This window comes from Varroa jacobsoni, unplaced genomic scaffold, assembly GCF_002532875.2.
Source record: "Varroa jacobsoni isolate VJ856 unplaced genomic scaffold, vjacob_1.0 scaffold_1117, whole genome shotgun sequence".
Classification (NCBI taxonomy): domain Eukaryota; kingdom Metazoa; phylum Arthropoda; class Arachnida; order Mesostigmata; family Varroidae; genus Varroa; species Varroa jacobsoni.
Window position 1 is genome coordinate 31015 of NW_019214019.1, and position 19265 is coordinate 50279.

The 19265-nt window shown below is 42.1% G+C and overlaps 1 protein-coding gene across 2 annotated transcripts; it reads right to left on the bottom strand.

Moving 5' to 3' along the window:
- Positions 1-1795: 1795 nt before the first annotated feature.
- BBS5 (Bardet-Biedl syndrome 5 protein) lies at positions 1796-19182 on the bottom strand. Of its 2 annotated transcripts, none has more exons than XM_086971068.1 (8): positions 18479-19182; positions 7194-7366; positions 6307-6388; positions 6010-6154; positions 5432-5587; positions 3973-4057; positions 3632-3781; positions 1796-3445 (listed from the first exon to the last, which is right to left on the bottom strand). In XM_086971068.1, exons 1-8 carry the CDS (start codon positions 18538-18540, stop codon positions 3243-3245), a joined length of 1056 nt encoding a protein of 351 aa, XP_086827194.1. In that variant the 5' UTR covers positions 18541-19182; the 3' UTR covers positions 1796-3242. The 2 variants fall into 2 exon arrangements, with proteins under 2 accessions (XP_086827194.1, XP_022700312.1); XM_022844577.2 differs by having other exon boundaries at positions 1796-3448; positions 18479-19175.
- Between the last annotated feature and the right edge of the window lie 83 nt (positions 19183-19265).

The following is a 19265-nucleotide window of genomic DNA, read 5'->3' on the forward strand; positions in this document are numbered from 1 at the left end:
GGTTAGGATAAATTTATCTGTTTAAACAGTTTTCAAAAATGCATAATTATAATTACTTACTGTTTATTCAAACCGTTCACCGTTCGGATAACGTATGTAATCCATCTGATGTTGTTACATCTTTTTTTTTCTAAAGACCTTTTCTGTATTGGGTATGAGTTAGTATGCTTGAAAAGTTGGCATTTTTTTGCTTTTACATTCTGGTTCTATTGCAACGCCAAGAATAATCTACGTGACTAATTATGACAACGATTTTTCCATGTGACCCTTGTGTGAAGTCTGCCGTATAGTAATATAATCTGTGCTGGCAACAATCTCTAAGGTTTCCACTATATTTTGCCTTTTTCGCCAGTTCGCGCAGATATCACGTCTAGGTAACCTACATATGAGTAGCAAGGTAACGGACGCCGTACAAAACGCGTCATATCGACTGGCGGTAGCAGCGACAGCAGCACTGCTTGCGAATGTTGAAGCGTTTCTACATCTGAATTGGCGACAGCCTTATCTTTCCAGATGGTTATCTCTTTTGTTCTTGTTTGTTTTTTCGTTGTCGTCGTTATGAGGCATTTGATCATGTAATTTGACAACATTACCGAACACAAAACTCCTATTACATATAGCATGCTGTCGTGGAATGTAAACAGCAGCAAGCTGATTCGGCGGAGTTTGACACTATAAATGAATGTAACAGGCGGGCAAAAGAAGATATCAAGTGGAAACTCTCGAAAAATAATCGTGCCTGACGACATGCTCCCTTTATCAGCATTATTAATCTTCTTTTTTATTCTTTATTGGCTGATGTACAAGGCTAAACCAATTCGGTTTATATACGGCGTGCATGGTAGAAAAATATTCAGCTAATTCAGTAAAACTCAGATGCGGCTGCATATTTACGGTGTACAAATATATCGTTTTAACACAACTGACCAGTGAAACTATGTTAGAAATGGAAATAAGTTGACCCAGGTAGAACAAAGATTGCATCTATTTTCCATCAATCACATGAACTGCTCCTACCATTATGTATTAGAGTTTCTAATTTGTGTTTCAGCAGATGCCCAGGCATGCTTGCCTTGTGTAGCTCAGGCTGAATATGTTATAAAAAAAATCATATTGCTTTGAGATTAAAAACATGGTAACGGCCGTTGGAATGACAAAATGATACTTGCGAATAATTTTTCGGATACGGTTAAGTGATTACTGAGGCATTTTCAGACGCTACTAGGAAGTTATTCTGATGATTTCATGCAAATAGTGTGATTGTAGAAACATAGTTTTTATCAACTTCTTTTTTGCAGAGAAAGTTGAGTCTTAGGTGCAGTATTTTGCATTGAGAGTTATTTAAATAGTCCATAAATGTAAGTTTTGGCGCAAAATTCATAACTCTTAATCATAATGAGGAAATTCTCAACAATTAAAAAAGCCCTGCGTGTATTCTCAAGTCTACGAGATTTTTACAGCAACCGAGGACGACTCTTTATGTTCTGGTGTTCCAATCATCTACACAGAGTAGCTAGAATACAAGGAAACCAATTTCATGAAAAGAAATGTGCTAAGTGCATCAACATCTACGGGGTAAAATGCAACCTAGATTACATCCATTGTAACTTCTAAAGCGATCAATTTGTTTGTCTTGATGTCCGGTAGAATCTATGTGGGTAGTCGCGACTTTTAGCTTAATATTAGAGCAGACGAATTTTGTGAGTCTCGCTGGAAGTCCTCAGATTTTGCAATATAGTCATTATTTACAAATCATTTTTTAACGGTAATCGAGTTCCATATATTAGAATATAAGTGCTCTTAAGTGAAATATTCTATACGTTTATTGTGTGATGCTTACGTAAATCGTTTGTACAATACCTAAAGGTCTACATCCATGCACCGTTCATGGCTTACTTTATTCGAACAGCTGCGCAACTTCTGCTCCCTTATAAGATCACAACAAAACACTTTATTAGCCAACTTTTATAGAGTTTATCACAATATTCAAAATAACTGAGAAATTCAAGCTCGCTCGACATCGCAGATTTTATTACTACAGCATCGACTTCGTAAAACTGTTTCACCCGTCCTGGCGGCGCGCTTTTTTCGGTTCTCAAAACTGCAATTGTCACATTTTATCCTCAGGCTAATAATCTCAGTCTAGGTTATCATAACGTGATCTATTAGATCGTGTATTATCACGTACACATAGAAACGCTTGTCTGTGCATGTGTGTATTAAAATTGTCTCTGCTGATAAATGTGGCTACGTTCTCTGTTTTCCTGCAAAAGTTCAAGTGCCCATTGCGTGACCAGTTTTCACGGTAGCACCATCGCCGGATTGTAACCTGCAGGTAGTTCGCGCCTAACGTATTGCTAATATCTGTGCCTAAGCGGTATGAGTTATGTGCATTCGGTAGACTTTTCCACAGCCGAATGCGCCTGCCGCATTTTCGGCCTAGCGATTTTCGTTGCGGTTCTTTCTTATCGTCGCCTATTTGCCGACAATGTGGTTATGGTCAGTCATCGCATCGTGTGTTCGATATCGTATCAAGTTGTCGTGGTTGGTCGCCCCACATTAATTACAGTTTTTCTTCTCTTCAATGCTGGCTGTAGGTACTGTTCAATGGGCGACTTTGACGAACGGGACATAAAGACTTCAAATCCTCTCAGTGATTTTGCGCGTTTGAGTCATCCTGCTGCTACTGTCATAACCATAGTGAGTATCTCCTGCGACGTTGAAGAACGAACGTAATTACGGAATCGTTTAACGGAACCGTTCCAGTATATATATATATATATATATATATATATATATATATCTAGTGCTGCTGCTCGCCTATGACTACCATCAGTAATAATACGGTTATTTGCTTCTTCTTACATTTGATTTCCTCGTGTGTATATATGAATGTACATGTATATCGTGTGATTGAACGTATATATGCTTCACTGTTCTAACGTTCTTGCTTAGTTCAGGTATGTTTACAAGTATTTTCAACTCTAAAATAAATAAAGTAGATTGTACCTTGCTGTATTTCGTGACGTTGTATCATATTTGTCACTACATATTCATTATAACCATTGGAGAGCTTTGGGTACAGCCAGTTTCTGAGAGCATCACCTAGAGAGATCTTAAGAACCCAGATCCAAGGCTATTCTATACATACTATATGTATTTTTTAATTTTTACTCTCGATTTTAATTGTTTTAGATTCTCTTCATTTATAATGGAGTCAGATTTTAATCTGCGGTAGTTTCTTAGCTGGGTATAACTTCCCAGAGGCTCTTGAGCGTGTAGCCTTCTGTCAAAGCTTCCACAGCTAATCCTAACTCCTCGGCGTAAACGATTTGCCGATCCTCTTCCAAGCCACCGTCAACATAGTACGCTGCTAAGAGGTCGGGTGGAATATCCTGTTGAGACACTTCGTCATCTTCAATTAGTGTCGGCATTCCAATACTGCCTTCTGTAGAACGCATTAAACGAGTCCTTAGCATATGCCTTGCTTATTCATGCGGAATGGGGTCAATTTCTGGGAGAACTACAAATTGGATTCTCAAAACGTTATGCTGTTAAGGATGACCTATCATTTAACAATAGAAATTATTAAGTAAACATAGAAAAAAAAAAGAATACAAATACGGCCTACCTTCATTGATAAGTTCCATGGTAGCTTTCTGCGTTGTTTGCAGTGTCGTCTCATCGACCCCCCAGATAGGCTTTTCCCGATGCACCTTGCATACGCTACGAAGTTCTTTTAATACTTCTTTTAACTTCTCAGGCGGATCAATCTTAAACCCTGGACGATGGTTAAGATCAGCAACGATACCAGTTACTTAAATAAGCCATGTAGCTTAGCACAGCTAGCAACGAATAGCCATAAGCAGTAAAAAGAAAACTTCTCTAGTGCCAAATCTGCCAACAAGTCAAATGAAAACTCATAACCAGATGGCATATTTTTGCTTCTTAAAAAGCCATCTTACGTCTTACCTAATAGATAGCCTCCACTCCATTCGGTCGTTTCTATTACCAGCGCCATGCCAAATTTCGACTCACGTGATCGAAGACTTGCTACCTGTAATGGCGCGCGAGTAACAGCACAGTCTGCCTCATACTAGATGACTCTCAAAAGAAAACATCAACGATGCAGCTTCGTTTGAACTAGACCAAAGCTAAGAGACAAGTAGTCTGTTGTGTCGGGTGAAATATGACAGGTGATCGCCGTGAGCAGCAATCAAGACAGCACAAGGTCCCTCAGATCGATTCTAGTCAGTTTCACGTTTTAAACCCCTTCGAACTATTCTGAATGACAGTCTTCATTCTGTGACAACTGAACGAGTCGATTCACTCACTGAAAGGTGCATCATACAGCGTAGAGTTCAATTCCGCTTCATTCTCATTAACCAGTGAAGAGTACCGATAGACACTGTTTTAAGACTGTGTTCTGACGCTTGTCGTGAACAGTAAAAATATTCTGTCGATGTACACCTCCCAGATGTAGTTATAGATCACAGTTTTATCGATGGGCAACTATGCGATATGAATGTTAGGTTATAGATTGCTAGAAGCGTAGGTCGTGTACTACCATTGCCCCGTTGGTCGAAATCATGGTTGATGGATGGTCGTTTGTTCGTATAGTGAAGCGAGACGTTTCTTATAATCTAAGACAATTTCTGTGTTTGCGTTGCATAGGCTCTTCATAGTATATAGGTATACTGTGAAGTGATTACTAAGTTTAAAATTTGATGTTCTTCGGACGACGGGATCCTGATGAGTGTCGAACCTACTGAAAAAACAACGATTCGATTTCGCTAGTACCGTCGCGGGATTTCCGAACGATCAGAGAGCTCGGATACTATCGCCCACAGTTAGATTAAGATTATAGACAATACAAAAGTTTGCCAATTACTATTCGACAAGATCACTTCGGACCTTATAAGGAATGCCGGCCTTTGTTAATGTATTACACACATTAGTAGTGTCATAGCAGAATGAACACGTTAAAGAAATGCACAGATATTTCAAAAGACATGATATACTCACGCTATGCTAACAATAGGAATCACAACGCCATGAAAACTTACATTTAACATGGCTGTCGGATGCTTTATATTACACAGGGAACCTAAACCTGCGGTGGCAGCTGCATGCCAAGCGGGTAAATTTACAAACCAATTTTACGATGGCCAACATCTCAACAGAACTCCTCGTATCGAATACATAATGACTTTGAGGCAGGTGCGTCGGCTAAGTCATATTTGAATGGATGGGGATTTTTTTTATAAATAGTTTTTCAACTCAACAACTTGACAAATACGCCTATAATGTAAAATTATTCTGTCAAATTTTCTATTAGCAGAGTGTTATGTTGGTTCCGTTCGCGCTTCAAGCTGAAGCTGGATGTGACTAATGAACTGAGTGCGTGACTTTATTGTTGATTCGTCCGTACCTGAATATATGGCAGAGAGACGTTGAAATTCTCGTTAAGATTAGCGTGCCACACGATTCGTACGTTAGTAACGTAGAATGTCCCTAAATTACCCTGATCCGAGCTAAGATTCCAGACGCCATTGATTTTGCTGATGATTCGTTCTAATTGCAGTACCTACAGATATAACATCGTGATTAAACGTCCAGTGCTATTGATCTTCCTCGAAGCTGAAACGATAACTGTTGAATTAATTGTACTAATTCTAGTAGCACGAATTTTTCGAAATTAGGTAGACACACATATGCTTGAAATATGGACCATTGCAACATATTCAAGCCTTGTCTTCCGATATTTTGCTTCGAGGATAAGCTAAGTGGTACATTTCAAATGAAAGACTGCCCTGTATCACATGATTTATGCCAATAACTGGATAAGTTATAAATAAGCACTATAGCTCTGAACATGTGAAACTTTAACAAGTTTAGAGGCCGCAGCTCCGCAACAAAGGTATTTTACGTTATCTGCTGTTACAGGCTACTTCCAAGTAAGTGAATTATCGCATAATTTCAATTGTTCAGAACCATCTACTGGCTTACCTTTAGGGCGCGATTATGTATAATAGCTGATCGCAGCTTAAGTTCTCTGTATAGTCGAGTTGCATTATAAGTCTTGTATACGTTTAGTACAGACGCGACCAGCCGAGGAGTTCCCGACATCAGGTTAGTGAAGATAAATTCGAATCTGTGAAGAGAAAATAATGACTTTGTTTTGCCTCTTACTAACTATTCCATCTTAATATTATTTCCGTACTCTGTGGATCCTGCGAATCTTAGTGCCATCAGCCTATGCGCTAATACTTCCCAATTAAATTTTCATCGCAAGTGATGTCTAACCTGGTGTTGTTTAGTCTAGTCATCAAATAGAGCGCTTCCGTGAGGCCTTTTAGAGCTGAGTTGACGGAACGACTTGAAATACCTGCATTAAAGAATGTGCCAAAATATGTCTGTCACTAGAGCGCATGCGTAATCGTGATCACTCGTTTGCTCCATAAAACGAGTGCTGTAAATGAATAACTACAAAAATCAAAATAAGATTATATATTACCGAATACTCACATTGAGAATACAGATTAGAAAAAAAAACAAAACTGAATGGCATTTTATGTTCAGTCGACTAACGTCTTCGCAGCAGTTTATACCCGTCATAAACTATGTGCTATTGAATTGGCTCAGAAGTAAACAAGAAAAGGTATCAACTAGAAAAATTCATTACCTGGCGCCCCCAGATGTTGTTTCTCTGAAACTGTCGAACACACGCACATACACACTAACAGGATGCCGATTCAATCGGCTTCGTGAAAAGCTTAATCTACTCTATACTAACATCCCAAAAAATCATAAGCCTTTAAAATGGCCAATTTAAAGCCTTGCCGAGAACGCTAGCCATGTTCTACGAGACCTGGATAGCGTTAGTGAACTCTACGATTTTTCGAGGTCACTGCTCAGTGATGTGCAACGAAGTATGACACACTTTCGGCATGAAATAGTATGACACTGGCTCGGATCCCGGCTGTTTTGGGTTTCATGGACTAAGAATTTGAAAAACTACTAGTTTTCGCAGAATAATTCGCAACTCAACTCAATTGTGAGCGGAAAAAATAACAGGATCGGGGAAAACTAATTCCTAAAAGCCCAGATGAGCAACATTCAATTGTATGTTATTACAGATAGTAAAATATATATAAGTGCTGGAGAAAGGTGTAGATACAACATGCACCTACCTGTTACACAGGCCCATCCGACGGTAAGGTTTACGCGAGGCTTGGTGTGGCTTTGCCAGATCAGCCGCATGTTGCTAATAAAGATCTTGCCTCGCTCGCCAGGATTGCCTTTTGTGTCTTCTACTGATTCCAACTTATCAAGCAATTGCTCTACGGAACCAAATGCCAATTCACTGAAACAGAAAATATTCAATATTATAAAGCGGATTTCTTATTTGATGGGGTGAATTATTTATCTTAGACCACTTACCATCAGAAAGATTAATGTCTGGCCCTAGCACGATAGCCATAGTTGCTTTCCGGATGTGTAGAAACAAAGCTAAAATTTGTTCCTATGGATCCAATAAGTTTACTTAGGTGTTTACGAAATTATTCGGTGGGTCTCCTTAACAAGCACATCTCATGAGGCACTCATGTTTAAAGCATTCGGTATGCCAGTTCATAAAAAAAAAGAAACTATTCACTAGCCAAAATATGTTTGTTTATGTTTAGAAAATTCCAGTCGTCTTAGATGAGCGTATGCATGCGTTCCTTTCACTCGCTACGCCATTTCTATTTTCTGCTGATCTAAACACAAGGGCTGACAAATTGAATGACTCCCAGACACGCACACTACTCGATCTGCTCAATAACTTTGGGTGCCCTTTAATTTCCGATAGCAACACGCCAGCGGTTATACGGAAAATCGGTAATTGACATATTCGCATCCAATTTAAGTTCCCGAAAAGCTCGATGTATTGGAAGAAACAATTTGCTAAGCGACGGGGGCTCTCCAGAATGGCCAGCGAAGAACTACTCTAAAAAAAAGCGCTGGGCTGTCTGACGTGTTAGATCCGACAACGCTAGGCCCAATATGTGCAAAGTACTACTCCAAGTACTATTTCAATGTGTAAGGGAATTAGCGAGAGGGCTAGAAATCTCTATGCAGGCCGTAGAGAAATTGTATATTGTCGAACGTAAACTGCATCCAGCGGCATGAACAAGAATGGATCGCTAGCACAGCCGAGTGATTCATCTAATAAGCAACAGCAGCAGTAGCCTGATTTCCTTCGGGTTAGTGACCGTTTCCACTCATTATTACCAATGGCACGTGGCAGGTAGTTGGAGTATGGTCAAGATCTCCTTACGGATAGGGAAACGACACTGTTGTGATTGACCTCTTCAAGCGTCTCTTTGTCATTTGATTATCATTATGCCATAAAGAAGTACAAAGCATGAGGGAAGCTGGCGCATTAAGTTGTCACTACGTACAACAACGAGAAAGTCGACGAAGTCATCGCAGCTCTCAGCCAACGTAGGCAACCTACGTACGGTGAAACACATCTGTCACTGATCTGTTCGAATCATGTTCATCCCCAAATAATGCTGATAGCATCCCGATGCTGATGGTGAAAGCGTTAACGGTTTGTAGAGATCTTCTCTTTCGATTTCTCATTTAATCGAGATCATCCCTTAGGGACGCTTGAGCACAGGCCGTTGCTCAGTCAGTCCTTCTAGAGAGCCTTGGCTGGATACATGCTGCAGCAATTGCAGTTGATCAATAGTGACTAGTTGCTAGCTCTCTCACGTCACTGCCTGCTCGCTATTTGATTCCGTGTCTGTTCACACGCACAAGAGCGCGGCTCGCGACGCGCATCCTTTGTTCCTCCACGTTGTCCAGAGAGTTACAATCGATCCCGCCAGGCGAGTTAGATAGATAGATAGATGGATGGATGGATGGATGGATAGGTGATATATGAAGAAGATAGATGGGGTCTGCTGTACTTAATTCTCACTGGATTATGTTGTTGGCGACGTAACCGGTAAAAAAATGTATGGTAAATTCGAAACTAACAGTAGCAGCAGCAGCGAGGCAAGAAAAGAGTCTGCTAAGAACGAAATGGGGTCGGTCTCTGCTATCAATATGGCGAGTCACGGATGGGGATAAGGTAAAGTACTACTTCTACAACCACTCCTCCAGTAATGGTTGTATAACTGTAACAACGATTGCTCCACGCATTACCGGCAGTACAGCCAACGCTTATGACTCCGTTCTCCTGGTAGGTCGGCTTCAGTGTTACTTGCAATCGAGGCCCCCTCGTAATAATTGCAATTAGCCAACGTATAGCAGTTACGATTTTAGATACTACGAGTTCTCACGCTTTTACCCCAAGCCCTAAACGTTTCGTTTGAAATCGCTGTCGTTGTCGCTGGTACGCACCAATAGGATCCAGCTAGACGCCTTTTATATCTATTCAGCGAAATCAGGGTCTATTTCTAATTTATCTATTACTGAATGATCTCATAGTAAAAGTCAGACAAACGCAGTGGAGCTGGATTTCTGGCCCTTCCTGCCGCTGCTGTACGCACCCAACGGACCGGCCTAGCAGATAGAGAAAAAGGTCAAACGGCGTGAGTAACAGCAGCGACAGCAGCATTGGTGGCAGCAGCGAGAATCATCCTCCGATCAAGTTACCATTTTTGACGTTCGTTCTCGATGTCACCGTCAGGCTTCAGCACCAGCAGCCGCAGAAGCCGTAAAGGCTTCTGCGGCTGCTGCTGCTGCTCTTCTTGCAGTCGTCGTCGCCGTCGATAACAAATGCTGGCACCTTCTTACGAAGCCATCTTGCTTTTTGCGACGTGTGAGACATTCGCGAAGAGAAGACGGCGACCGATCTTTTGCGACCGTTGGCTCTGAGGTAGGACAGAGAAGTCAGCGACACATGGATTGACAACGTCATGACGATGCGGAACCGGGATAAGCATCGCCATTGGAGACGGCAATATTAACAGCACCTATCCGTAATCGCAGTGTATAATAGCAGCAACGAAAACAAGCGGCAATAGCAGCACAACTATAGTGTGATTCTGATGATCTTTGACCATCTTGGTGATGGCGCTAGATGTCGCAAACATAGTGATGGCCTAGCGTGCAACAACACGCTGATGAATATCGCCTGCTGGCTTAGATATAGACGATAATCGATCCTGCCAACCGCTGGAAATCGAGTGACATTATCGACTTTGGGCCAAGAGAACGTCGGCAAGCTTCCTTTTTCATTTACTTCTGCTTCTTCTTATCGACCGTCCTTCGTTGTTGAGTTGGTTCCGTCCTGTTTCCTGGAGGAGACCTCGCTTACCGCTGCATGTACAGCTAGCTACACGGGTGCAATCATCACTAGCATAAATCTATCATCCGGTGACGACATGAAGCATCACTTGACCAACATGGTTAGACTTGCAACATCCATTAAAGGTTCGTGTGTGTGCACACATATGAAACGTTCGTTCGAGACCAGGCTTATCAGACATGTGAAGTATTGGTGAAGAAGAGGCGGATCAATTGTGATATAGCAACGTGACAGTTTAAATGTTATTGACTAGCTGGCCTGTTTAGCCAAGCGACATTTAACGAAACAAGCGAAGAGCATAAGGCACATATATACATACAGACAGCTCGTTATTTTACCGTTAATTACAACTCGTTCGACGACTGTTGGACGGTGACAGGCACTTGCCACTTTTCGCTTTGTTTGTGTACGCTTCCCGGTTTTGCATGAACGCTGAACACTGATACTGGAAGACAATCAATTTGGTTGTCTATATATATATATATATATATATATATATATACATGCCTCAAAAAGAATCGCTAAATTTTTGGCACTACAGATTACGAAGTATTCGTAAAGGGTGAACTGATTTCTGAAGGCCGATAACAGTGACTTAGTAAATTTCTGAGTAGAATTTCAAAAATTATGATTCAATCACCTCAGATATTGCTAAAGCTATTGCGAACAAAGTTGTCATTGCTACAACGAGTGTTATAAAAAAAAAAAAAAGGGCAATGGAATAACATTCGCTATTGCCAGAATGGTTTTTGATCGTTTTGCTTTCACCTTTTCAGAAGTGACCGCCAAAGCCGCAAGTCTATCTTTTTTTTTTAATTTTAATTTGTTTTACATACATTGATACTTTCAGCTAATTGAGCTATTGGCAATTTACGAAAAAAATAATGTAATACACAAATGCATTACAATTATCAATAGACTGAAGGGTCGAATTGAGCTTTTCAACTAGCCTTTTCTACATAGATCTAGATATCAAGCGCGTAAACGGCCATTAATCTAGCTATGCCTTACTTTTACTCAAAATAGCTTTTTTGCCTATGCACCACATTTACATTGTATATTGGATTGATAGAGCTTTTTACAAATTGCCCATTTCCAAGGCGCCCGCAATTTTTCACACAGTCGAAACTCCTAAATTTTCTCTAGGCTAGAAAGGTTTCACAGCGAATGATAATCAATTAAGCATTATATAGACAAGAAGCATCATTTTCCCGTTTTTGTTACTAGAGTGGACTACTAAATGAGAGCCCAGTACGAAACGTCCGATTGGTCCGCATATTTAATTATCCCGACACAGCAAACCACCTAACTAACCGGCCAGCCGATGCCAATAAAACTGAAGTAAAGGAAGACGTCGGCCGACCTAATCCGGTTTTGTATGTTAGTATACGAGCTCATCGAAACGCTGCTCGTACACCTACTATAGCCCAGTAACATAAGCATTTAATTAACGATGACACTGTACGATTAGTACGCACAGCTTCTACTGTTGTATGACAAAGTGATCTGATTTATTATCAACGTTCCTGCCTTCTGATCATCCGCTTCAGCAAGACGCTAACGTTAGCAGACGACAACGTAGCACCACGTAGCGCCTGTGGACCTACGAACGACATACGTCGACCGCAATGCTCCGATGGCCGTCCCATCCGCTGCATACATTCCGCATGTATTTACTAGATAAACCTTCGATCCGAAGAAGTCTGCTGGCAGCGTCTGCCGCTCACCGGTATCACGATAGCAACAAAAACTTCGAGAAGTACCCTAATAAAAACGACACAGCAAAACACGAGACGAAGAAGGCGCGCGGTTCGGGCCAGACCAGACGAAACGAAGGCAATGTGTCTTCTTCGTCTACTTTTTTTTCGTCGTCTTCGTCGACTTTTTTACCTTCGGACTGATGGAACTTCGCCACCGATAGATCCGATCATCAGCCAGCAAGTGATAGAGCAAAGCGGCGAACGGGGCGAGAATTAGAAGGTAGTAACGGTCTGTTACCGTAGCCGCCGTCGCTGCTGTTGTTGTTGCTTCCACAGTCAAGAGGATACGGAACGCTCCGGCTTTTCTACGCTAAGCCGGTAGCAATGCTCAGTGCTATGGTCGCAATGGCCGTTGCTATGGCGTCGAATCGACGTACCACGCTGGTGCCTATAGCAGCAGTTGTAGTGGTAGTGGTGCCATGTTCGCGTGCGATTATTGCCGCGTAATAATTAGATATCGCGCTGGTTGTCGATAATTGGTAATCGGTCAAATTGCGACTACGTACACTGTTCAGAGCGTCAATAGAGCAGCTAAAATAGCAGAAGCGATGACATCGGTGAGGGTTGTAACTACAACTCTACCTATTGTATCACCAGAGGCTAGTTCAGCTAAAACAACAAGGACAACCGGGGAGCAAGCTAACAGTGAGAGCTGCCACGCTGATTTGCCTGTTTCATGAGCACTAGAACCACAGTTCACGAAACGTCTTGTTTTTGTATTGATATCAGTTGTTTTTCGTCTGTATTGAGCGTTTGCAAGAAACTATCTTTGCTGCTCTCAAAGAGAGAACGTACAACAGAAGTTATGTGATCCGCGTGGTATTGCATTTCAGCTTGTGGCCTGATATACACGGTGAACTGATAACGGACGAAGGGGCTAGAACGAAAAAGGTTTCAGACAATTGCCATTGCTAATTTGCAAACGAAAGAGTATGGGACGTCGTTTTGACTCGTCAATTTGGTGACTAATACAATTTCAAAAATTCACAGTTTTCTACCTCCTAAAATTTCTCCTTGGTTGAACGTTACACAACATGGCGCACACTCGTAACTTTTCATACTGTGATATTAAAGGAAGCAGTGGTACGTTTTATCGGAGTCATGCAACTGGACGTTCTAATATTCGTTATATTCAGATAGACGTTCTAATGGTGTGTTGCAAAATTGCTCAATCTGGGAAGCTAACATACATGCCGTTTCCCTATAGGTTGCACATAGGTCTGGTTTTCATTTTGGCGACGAAAAGCCGTATCAAATACGCAGCTATAAATGCTATAAAGTACCATCTATTTTTTGAGATCACACTTGTTAATACGTATTGCATCCAGACTGAGTATAGCATTTTATATATAGCATATTTCAGACAGGCGTCTAACGCTCAGATTTCGGTTACCTGCTATTTGTTCGGAGAGAAGGGAACAGAAGCGAAAGGGTGCGCCAGCAGAAATAAATTCATAAACCTTATCTATTGTGTTTGATGGAAATTTCAAGTGGCGCACATTAGACTGTGTTTTTTTTGTACACAAATTACATAGGAGCTCATCTGAAAAGTCTACGTTCTGATATGTGGCATCTGATAAAATAGAAACATTTTTCTTAATAGAGTATATATATATAGTGATAAATAATAACTCCACTAATCAGCTCCTGATAGTGAGCCGTTTTTCGCAAAAACAACCTTTTCTTGCATGTTAAAATGTATCCATTCAGGTATTACAACGATAGAGAACGTGATGTTGTTGCTGTTGTTTTTGTTGTTTCTGCTGCCTCTGCTAGTCCTGCCGCTGTCCGAGATGTGCTATAATCGCTAATGTTGAACATCATCAGTGGACCTTAATCATGGTGAAGGCGCTCCTCCTATTGTGGACGAATTGGACCATTCCAGTTCGAACAGGGCTACCACACGCCCGTTACGACCCCTGTTCGATTCAGCAAAACTGTAGCGGTGAAAGCAGCAGTGACAACAGCAACGACAACAATTGCTGCATAAGCCGCGCATTATCTTGGTCCTTTTTCTATAATTGTCCCAATGAGCCAATCGCTACCGCAGCTTTTGCTCTTTCTTTTTTTGCTGGCCGTGACCACAGCAGCGGCCGTGACAAAAAGCACACGTTCCGTCAAGAGAGGAGTTGGTCCCTTGTCAGGATCAGCTAATAACGACCGGCTGTGTGTGGCTCTCTCAACATCTGTGGCGCTATCCCTCGAGCGCCTATAGCTACCGGCTACGGTAATGACGACGCGAGTTTTAATAGTATGAGTGACAGTGAAGATTCGCAGACTGCCGGTCCGTCAAGCCGGCTATGCATCTGTGCGACCCGAAATCAACTGGGCAGACATGCAAACGGGCTAGTAGACAGCCGATCCATGAGGCACGCACGCACGCACGCACAAGGGCAAACTGTCTCCCACATTTGGAAATACACGCCAATATCGCTTTGACTGGTTATTCCTTTCTGCGGGCCTCCTGCCGCTGGTTGTGTTTCTTGCTGGTGCTAAGATTGCACTTGATGGGTCTCTTACATATAAGGCCAGAATAACAAGCATTTGCCGTTGAATTGACGTCGCTATCCACACGAATCTACTACCAGTGCCTATCAACTGAAACAGGTGCATAATTACGTCCAAATTCGCAGTTGCTTACATAGAACACGTCGATATATAAACACTAATACACACACACGCAGCGACATCGAAAAAAGTAGATATTATCTCCTTTTTACTGCATCTCCTTATGGTAGCAGAGGCGACAACGGCCGCGGCGACGGCCCTAGCCAACTATCGAGCAAGCGGTGGGAGCAATTTTATCAACTGTATGTATCTACTATAATAATAATACATGCTATGATTTCTACTCGTTTCGTTGCTGGGCAAGCCAGGACGATCGGCTGTTCCCTCGTTACACTCCATTTCGCCGCGTTCGGCCGTTTCGCCGTCGTTGGCGCTTCTGCAAAAAGCAATGACATAATAGAATGCATAGCAACAAAAACAACAACCAGCAGATTGACGACAACAATAGCTTCGCGGTGGCAACTTTGCCCGATTGCTCCTAACGGGCGTTTTCTCTGGGCTAAGATTGTGAACAACCCGACCACCATATCTCTAACTTATCGTATAATGTTCTTCGCCATTATCAGCAGCCAGAACTACCATCTCAAGTAATTGTCTTGTATTTATCTAATATATGATGCATACTCGTAGTGCGTCCCACGTGCGTTTTTGTTGGTAGATGAACAACGTATTGTACGGGCCTCTTTGGGGCCCGAGACGAGGCACAAGACGTAAGGTAGAAGAAAAGTAATGTACGGTTGAAATACGTTTCGGGAAACAATATTAACGTATCCGTTATAAAGCATGCGTGAATGTGCAATATATAAGCAAATTCTTATTGTTATTATTATTACTACTACTAGTATGAATCGAATCACTAAATCAGGTATCACCAAGAGGCCTGCTCATCCTAACGTTGGTCACTAGGACCGTTCCGTACCTCTCAGCGATTGTAACTGTGAAGAACACGTCTACCGGTTTCACAATCTACAAATGAGAACTTCTTGTACAACACCTGGCACGATGGAGGACAAACTTTGAAAAGTTCAGCAGTCACTCTTACTCGGACCTGATCCGCGATTCCGTAGCAAAATTATCTGTCAGAAGAGAAGCATGTCCCTCGTCACTATTAGCTGATGACCGCTGGCTGTCTTTGTTGACTATTTGTGACCTTATCCCTCGGTCGCCTACTGCAACCAGCAATGATAATAACAACGCCGGGCTTTAACGGCAGTAACTACGATGTATCAAAGAGCAGCAAAAAGAATTTAGCAAGGGCCCGCGATAGTTGCACTGAATCAGCCTAGGTTCGACTTCAGAGCTGGAGTTCCTCCTGCAAATATCTTCGAATTTATTCAGATACGATTTGAATACTTCAGTAGAATCGTGAATCCAAAGTGACAGCCTAAAGCATCACAATGGAACTGTGTATGGTAGCGGCAACGAGATCCTAATTGCTAAAAATATCTATCTTCAACTGGTCAGAATAACGGGTAGCGTTCGAAAAGGGGCGAGCTAAAATTGAAGAGGTAATTATTTGTGCTTTCGATGCTTTTATGGTCAGAACACACAAGACAAAGCTTATCTCAATAAGCGATATTTCATACGGACCAAACCGAGCAGGAGTACGAGAAAAAAAAGTGAAAAAGGCAGGGTGTTTTTGATTTTTTCCCCAAGATCCTAATTAAATCTTTTTAATAATTTCCGAAGAGAGAAAAGGGATGGGATGTCCGCTTTGAGATTCTGGCGGTAGCAAAACTTCGACACGGACGCGACATGGCGCGTGGAATGAGCAATCGGTAACTACCACAAATGATTATGTTTGTTGCGGCTCTCATTTAGAGCCTGCTGCCGTAAGCAGTATAACGACAAATGAAGTACAGGACCTCTAGCCTGCCCCTCGTAGCCGCTTCTAAGATATTAAAAAGCACTGGCAACAACAGCCACAGCGGGATCAAGAAACTCGCTTAGATAGAAGAGAACAGAATGAAGATTATGTTGTATTTTGCTTCACGTCGTTTTTATTCTCGACGTGGCTCCTGTAGACACTGTTCTTGTTATTATGAGTGCTGCATCTGTAGTTTCAGCGAGAGATCAGAGATGTTCCGAGTCACGACCGTAACCAGTCGGAGGCTAGACGGCATCTAATACATCCTGCTTGAGATGACTTAAACGAAGTCAATGCTGTGGTGGCAGCATCGCAGATTCAGCGCAGTAGCGGTAGAAGCCTATCACCTGACTGAGCGCAGGGTCCGAATAACTCAGTTTTAGCTCAGTTTCTTTTTATTCGATGAGGACACACGAGAGAAACTCAAACGAGGTACGTATGAGCTCATCAGTGACGATGGTTGCGTCTCGATACCACGAAACAACAAACACTAGACACTTCATGTCGGCAAGACACGAAGAACGTCGAACGACTCGTTTCAAGTACCGGAATAGAGAAATTTGGTACGGCGACATTGGATTCGGTCCGACGTTGTGACCGGAGTGACCCGGGAACACCTCTTCGTTGGTGATTTTAGTGTTAGAAAACGCAGCAGGAAGCTACAATAGCGATTAGCATACTGTGTATGTACTTTCTATAGAAGCGGTTCTTCCGATTAGTGAACGCGGTTTAACTACTGCAAACAGAACGACATGATGAAACTTGCGACTCCGTAGATCAAGGTTTTCTCTCTAAAGGTGTGAAATTTAAAAGGCTTGAACCTTGTGATTGATACGCCGTGATCATTAGCGCAATGGCTTTGTATTCGACCAGGCTCACGCTTCATAGATGCCTCGTTCAAGGAACCGTATTCACCCATTATATGTCGCACAAAATTCCTAGAGGGAAGTGATGGTACACAGAGCTGAACGTCTACACAAATATTTCACGGAACAGAATAGATGATAAAATATATTAAGAAACACAACGAAGCTTTTCTATAGCTTCACTAAATCTTTGCCATTACTACCACAATCATTATTATCTCAAGAAAAAGTTGATGTAGAATTTTGAAATAAATCAACTTGAGCTACCGTCGCTATTTCTTCTGTAGATAACTTGGCAGTTCGGCGAAACGGACAACCTCGATCTTCATTGAGCATTATTATGGTGTCGCGATGTATACTGCCTGCGATTAGATTATTGAAATGCTCATCCTTTATTTATTTGAGAACGATGTTGCTGTACGGTATAACATTTTTTTAGCGTATATTCATTTTGCCATAGGCAGGCACAGCAACTAAGATACTACGGCAATGCAATGTCAGATACCAAATCTGCATCGGTATATGTGTGTGCTATAGGACAAGCTAGTAACGAACGAAAACCAACCGGCCTTAATCGTAGTGTCTAAATGCCGTACTTAAACTTAGCTGCGTTGCGTGTCCGCGCATCCAGCCCGAAAAGCTTTCCCGGTCTATCACTCGTTCGAATATTTCGCCGTTCCCTTCCTATAACCCCAGCATGGTCTTCGAGTTCCTGTGGCTTTGGCTTTTTCCCTGCTGGTTTCGTATATCGGTCTCAATAGCTCACTGCTCATACGAAAGCGCATGCCGCAGACGAATGCACAACACTACATAGCTACAGATGGAAAGACAGAGAGATGCGGCCACATTTGGATGAACACGTACGTTTGGACACTTAGTCGGTGGCCTCTTCCTGCCAGCGTCGTCACCAACACAACTGCGGCAGCTACTTTGAAGGAGTGTTTCGCTTTGGATGCTCTTCTCCTTGGCCAACCCACCAATTTGTGCGTCCTAACAGTGGACCAAACCAGATAACGTAAAGCCTGTTTGCTGGTGTCGTGCGCAACGGAACGGATCAGAGTGTCAGCCTAAGTAAGCACTAGCTACGCGCAGAGAGCAAAGTCAGTTTACTCACGGGTTGGTGATGTCGAACCGGATGTCCTTGTCCTGCCAGTAAGGATCGTAGATCTCATGCATTGTGTTGCTTCCAATGGCTTCTCGGCTCGGATCGCTGTAGCGACGGTGCTCAGTGATGACGTTTAGTCTTTTTGACGCTACCCTCTAAGCTAATGCTACCATGACCCCAACGAGCGGACAGTGGCTGGTCGTTATAGCATTTGGGTGGGAGCCGTATAGATGAAATAGCATGGCTCGAGTTAGTTGACCTAAGCCGTTACCGTAGCAACGAGCAGTTTGGGCCCGCGCGGAAGACAACACGGTCAACTTCTTAAATAGGACCGATACGTAATAATCCGAGAATCCAGAAGTAACGTAGTACGCTATATATGATGTATTGCATACATATGTTTTTTGTGAGGTAACAAATAGGGTTATCCAGTAGTTTCAAGTTAAAGTTAAGTTTTACTGATCGATGCTGTGTCAAAGAGTATTTGGAAGCCAACCTGAAAACCCTGAAGCAAATTAATTTTAAAAGCTTTTAAGTAGGTGAGATTATTGTTAAAGATTGTTGGAATGGCTGCGTAGCGTTGGATCATTAATCAATGCACGATATTGCTCATTAGACCAAAAAAAAAACAGCAACAAATACTTTAAGAGAGTCTCTATCCTTAGTTTGTGCGCTCTGCCTCTGAGCTAGTGCAAGATCGCGACCAAACAAAAAACATTTCTTTTTGCTATAATTACGATAACCTTCTTTGGCTTGACATAATTAGAATATTTCTCTGATATTGTTTACATTGAAA

What these genes read in the sequence shown, in the direction of transcription:
- BBS5 (XM_022844577.2), bottom strand. Translation starts at nt 18,540, where the DNA reads ATGCATGAGATCTACGATCCTTACTGGCAGGACAAGGACATCCGGTTC. An exon ending in TACATAATCGCGCCCTAAAG is followed by an intron (nt 5,588 to 6,009) that starts GTAAGCCAGTAG and finishes TTATATCTGTAG; the next exon opens with GTACTGCAATTAGAACGAAT. An exon ending in GAGTGGAGGCTATCTATTAG is followed by an intron (nt 3,782 to 3,972) that starts GTAAGACGTAAG and finishes ACCATCGTCCAG; the next exon opens with GGTTTAAGATTGATCCGCCT.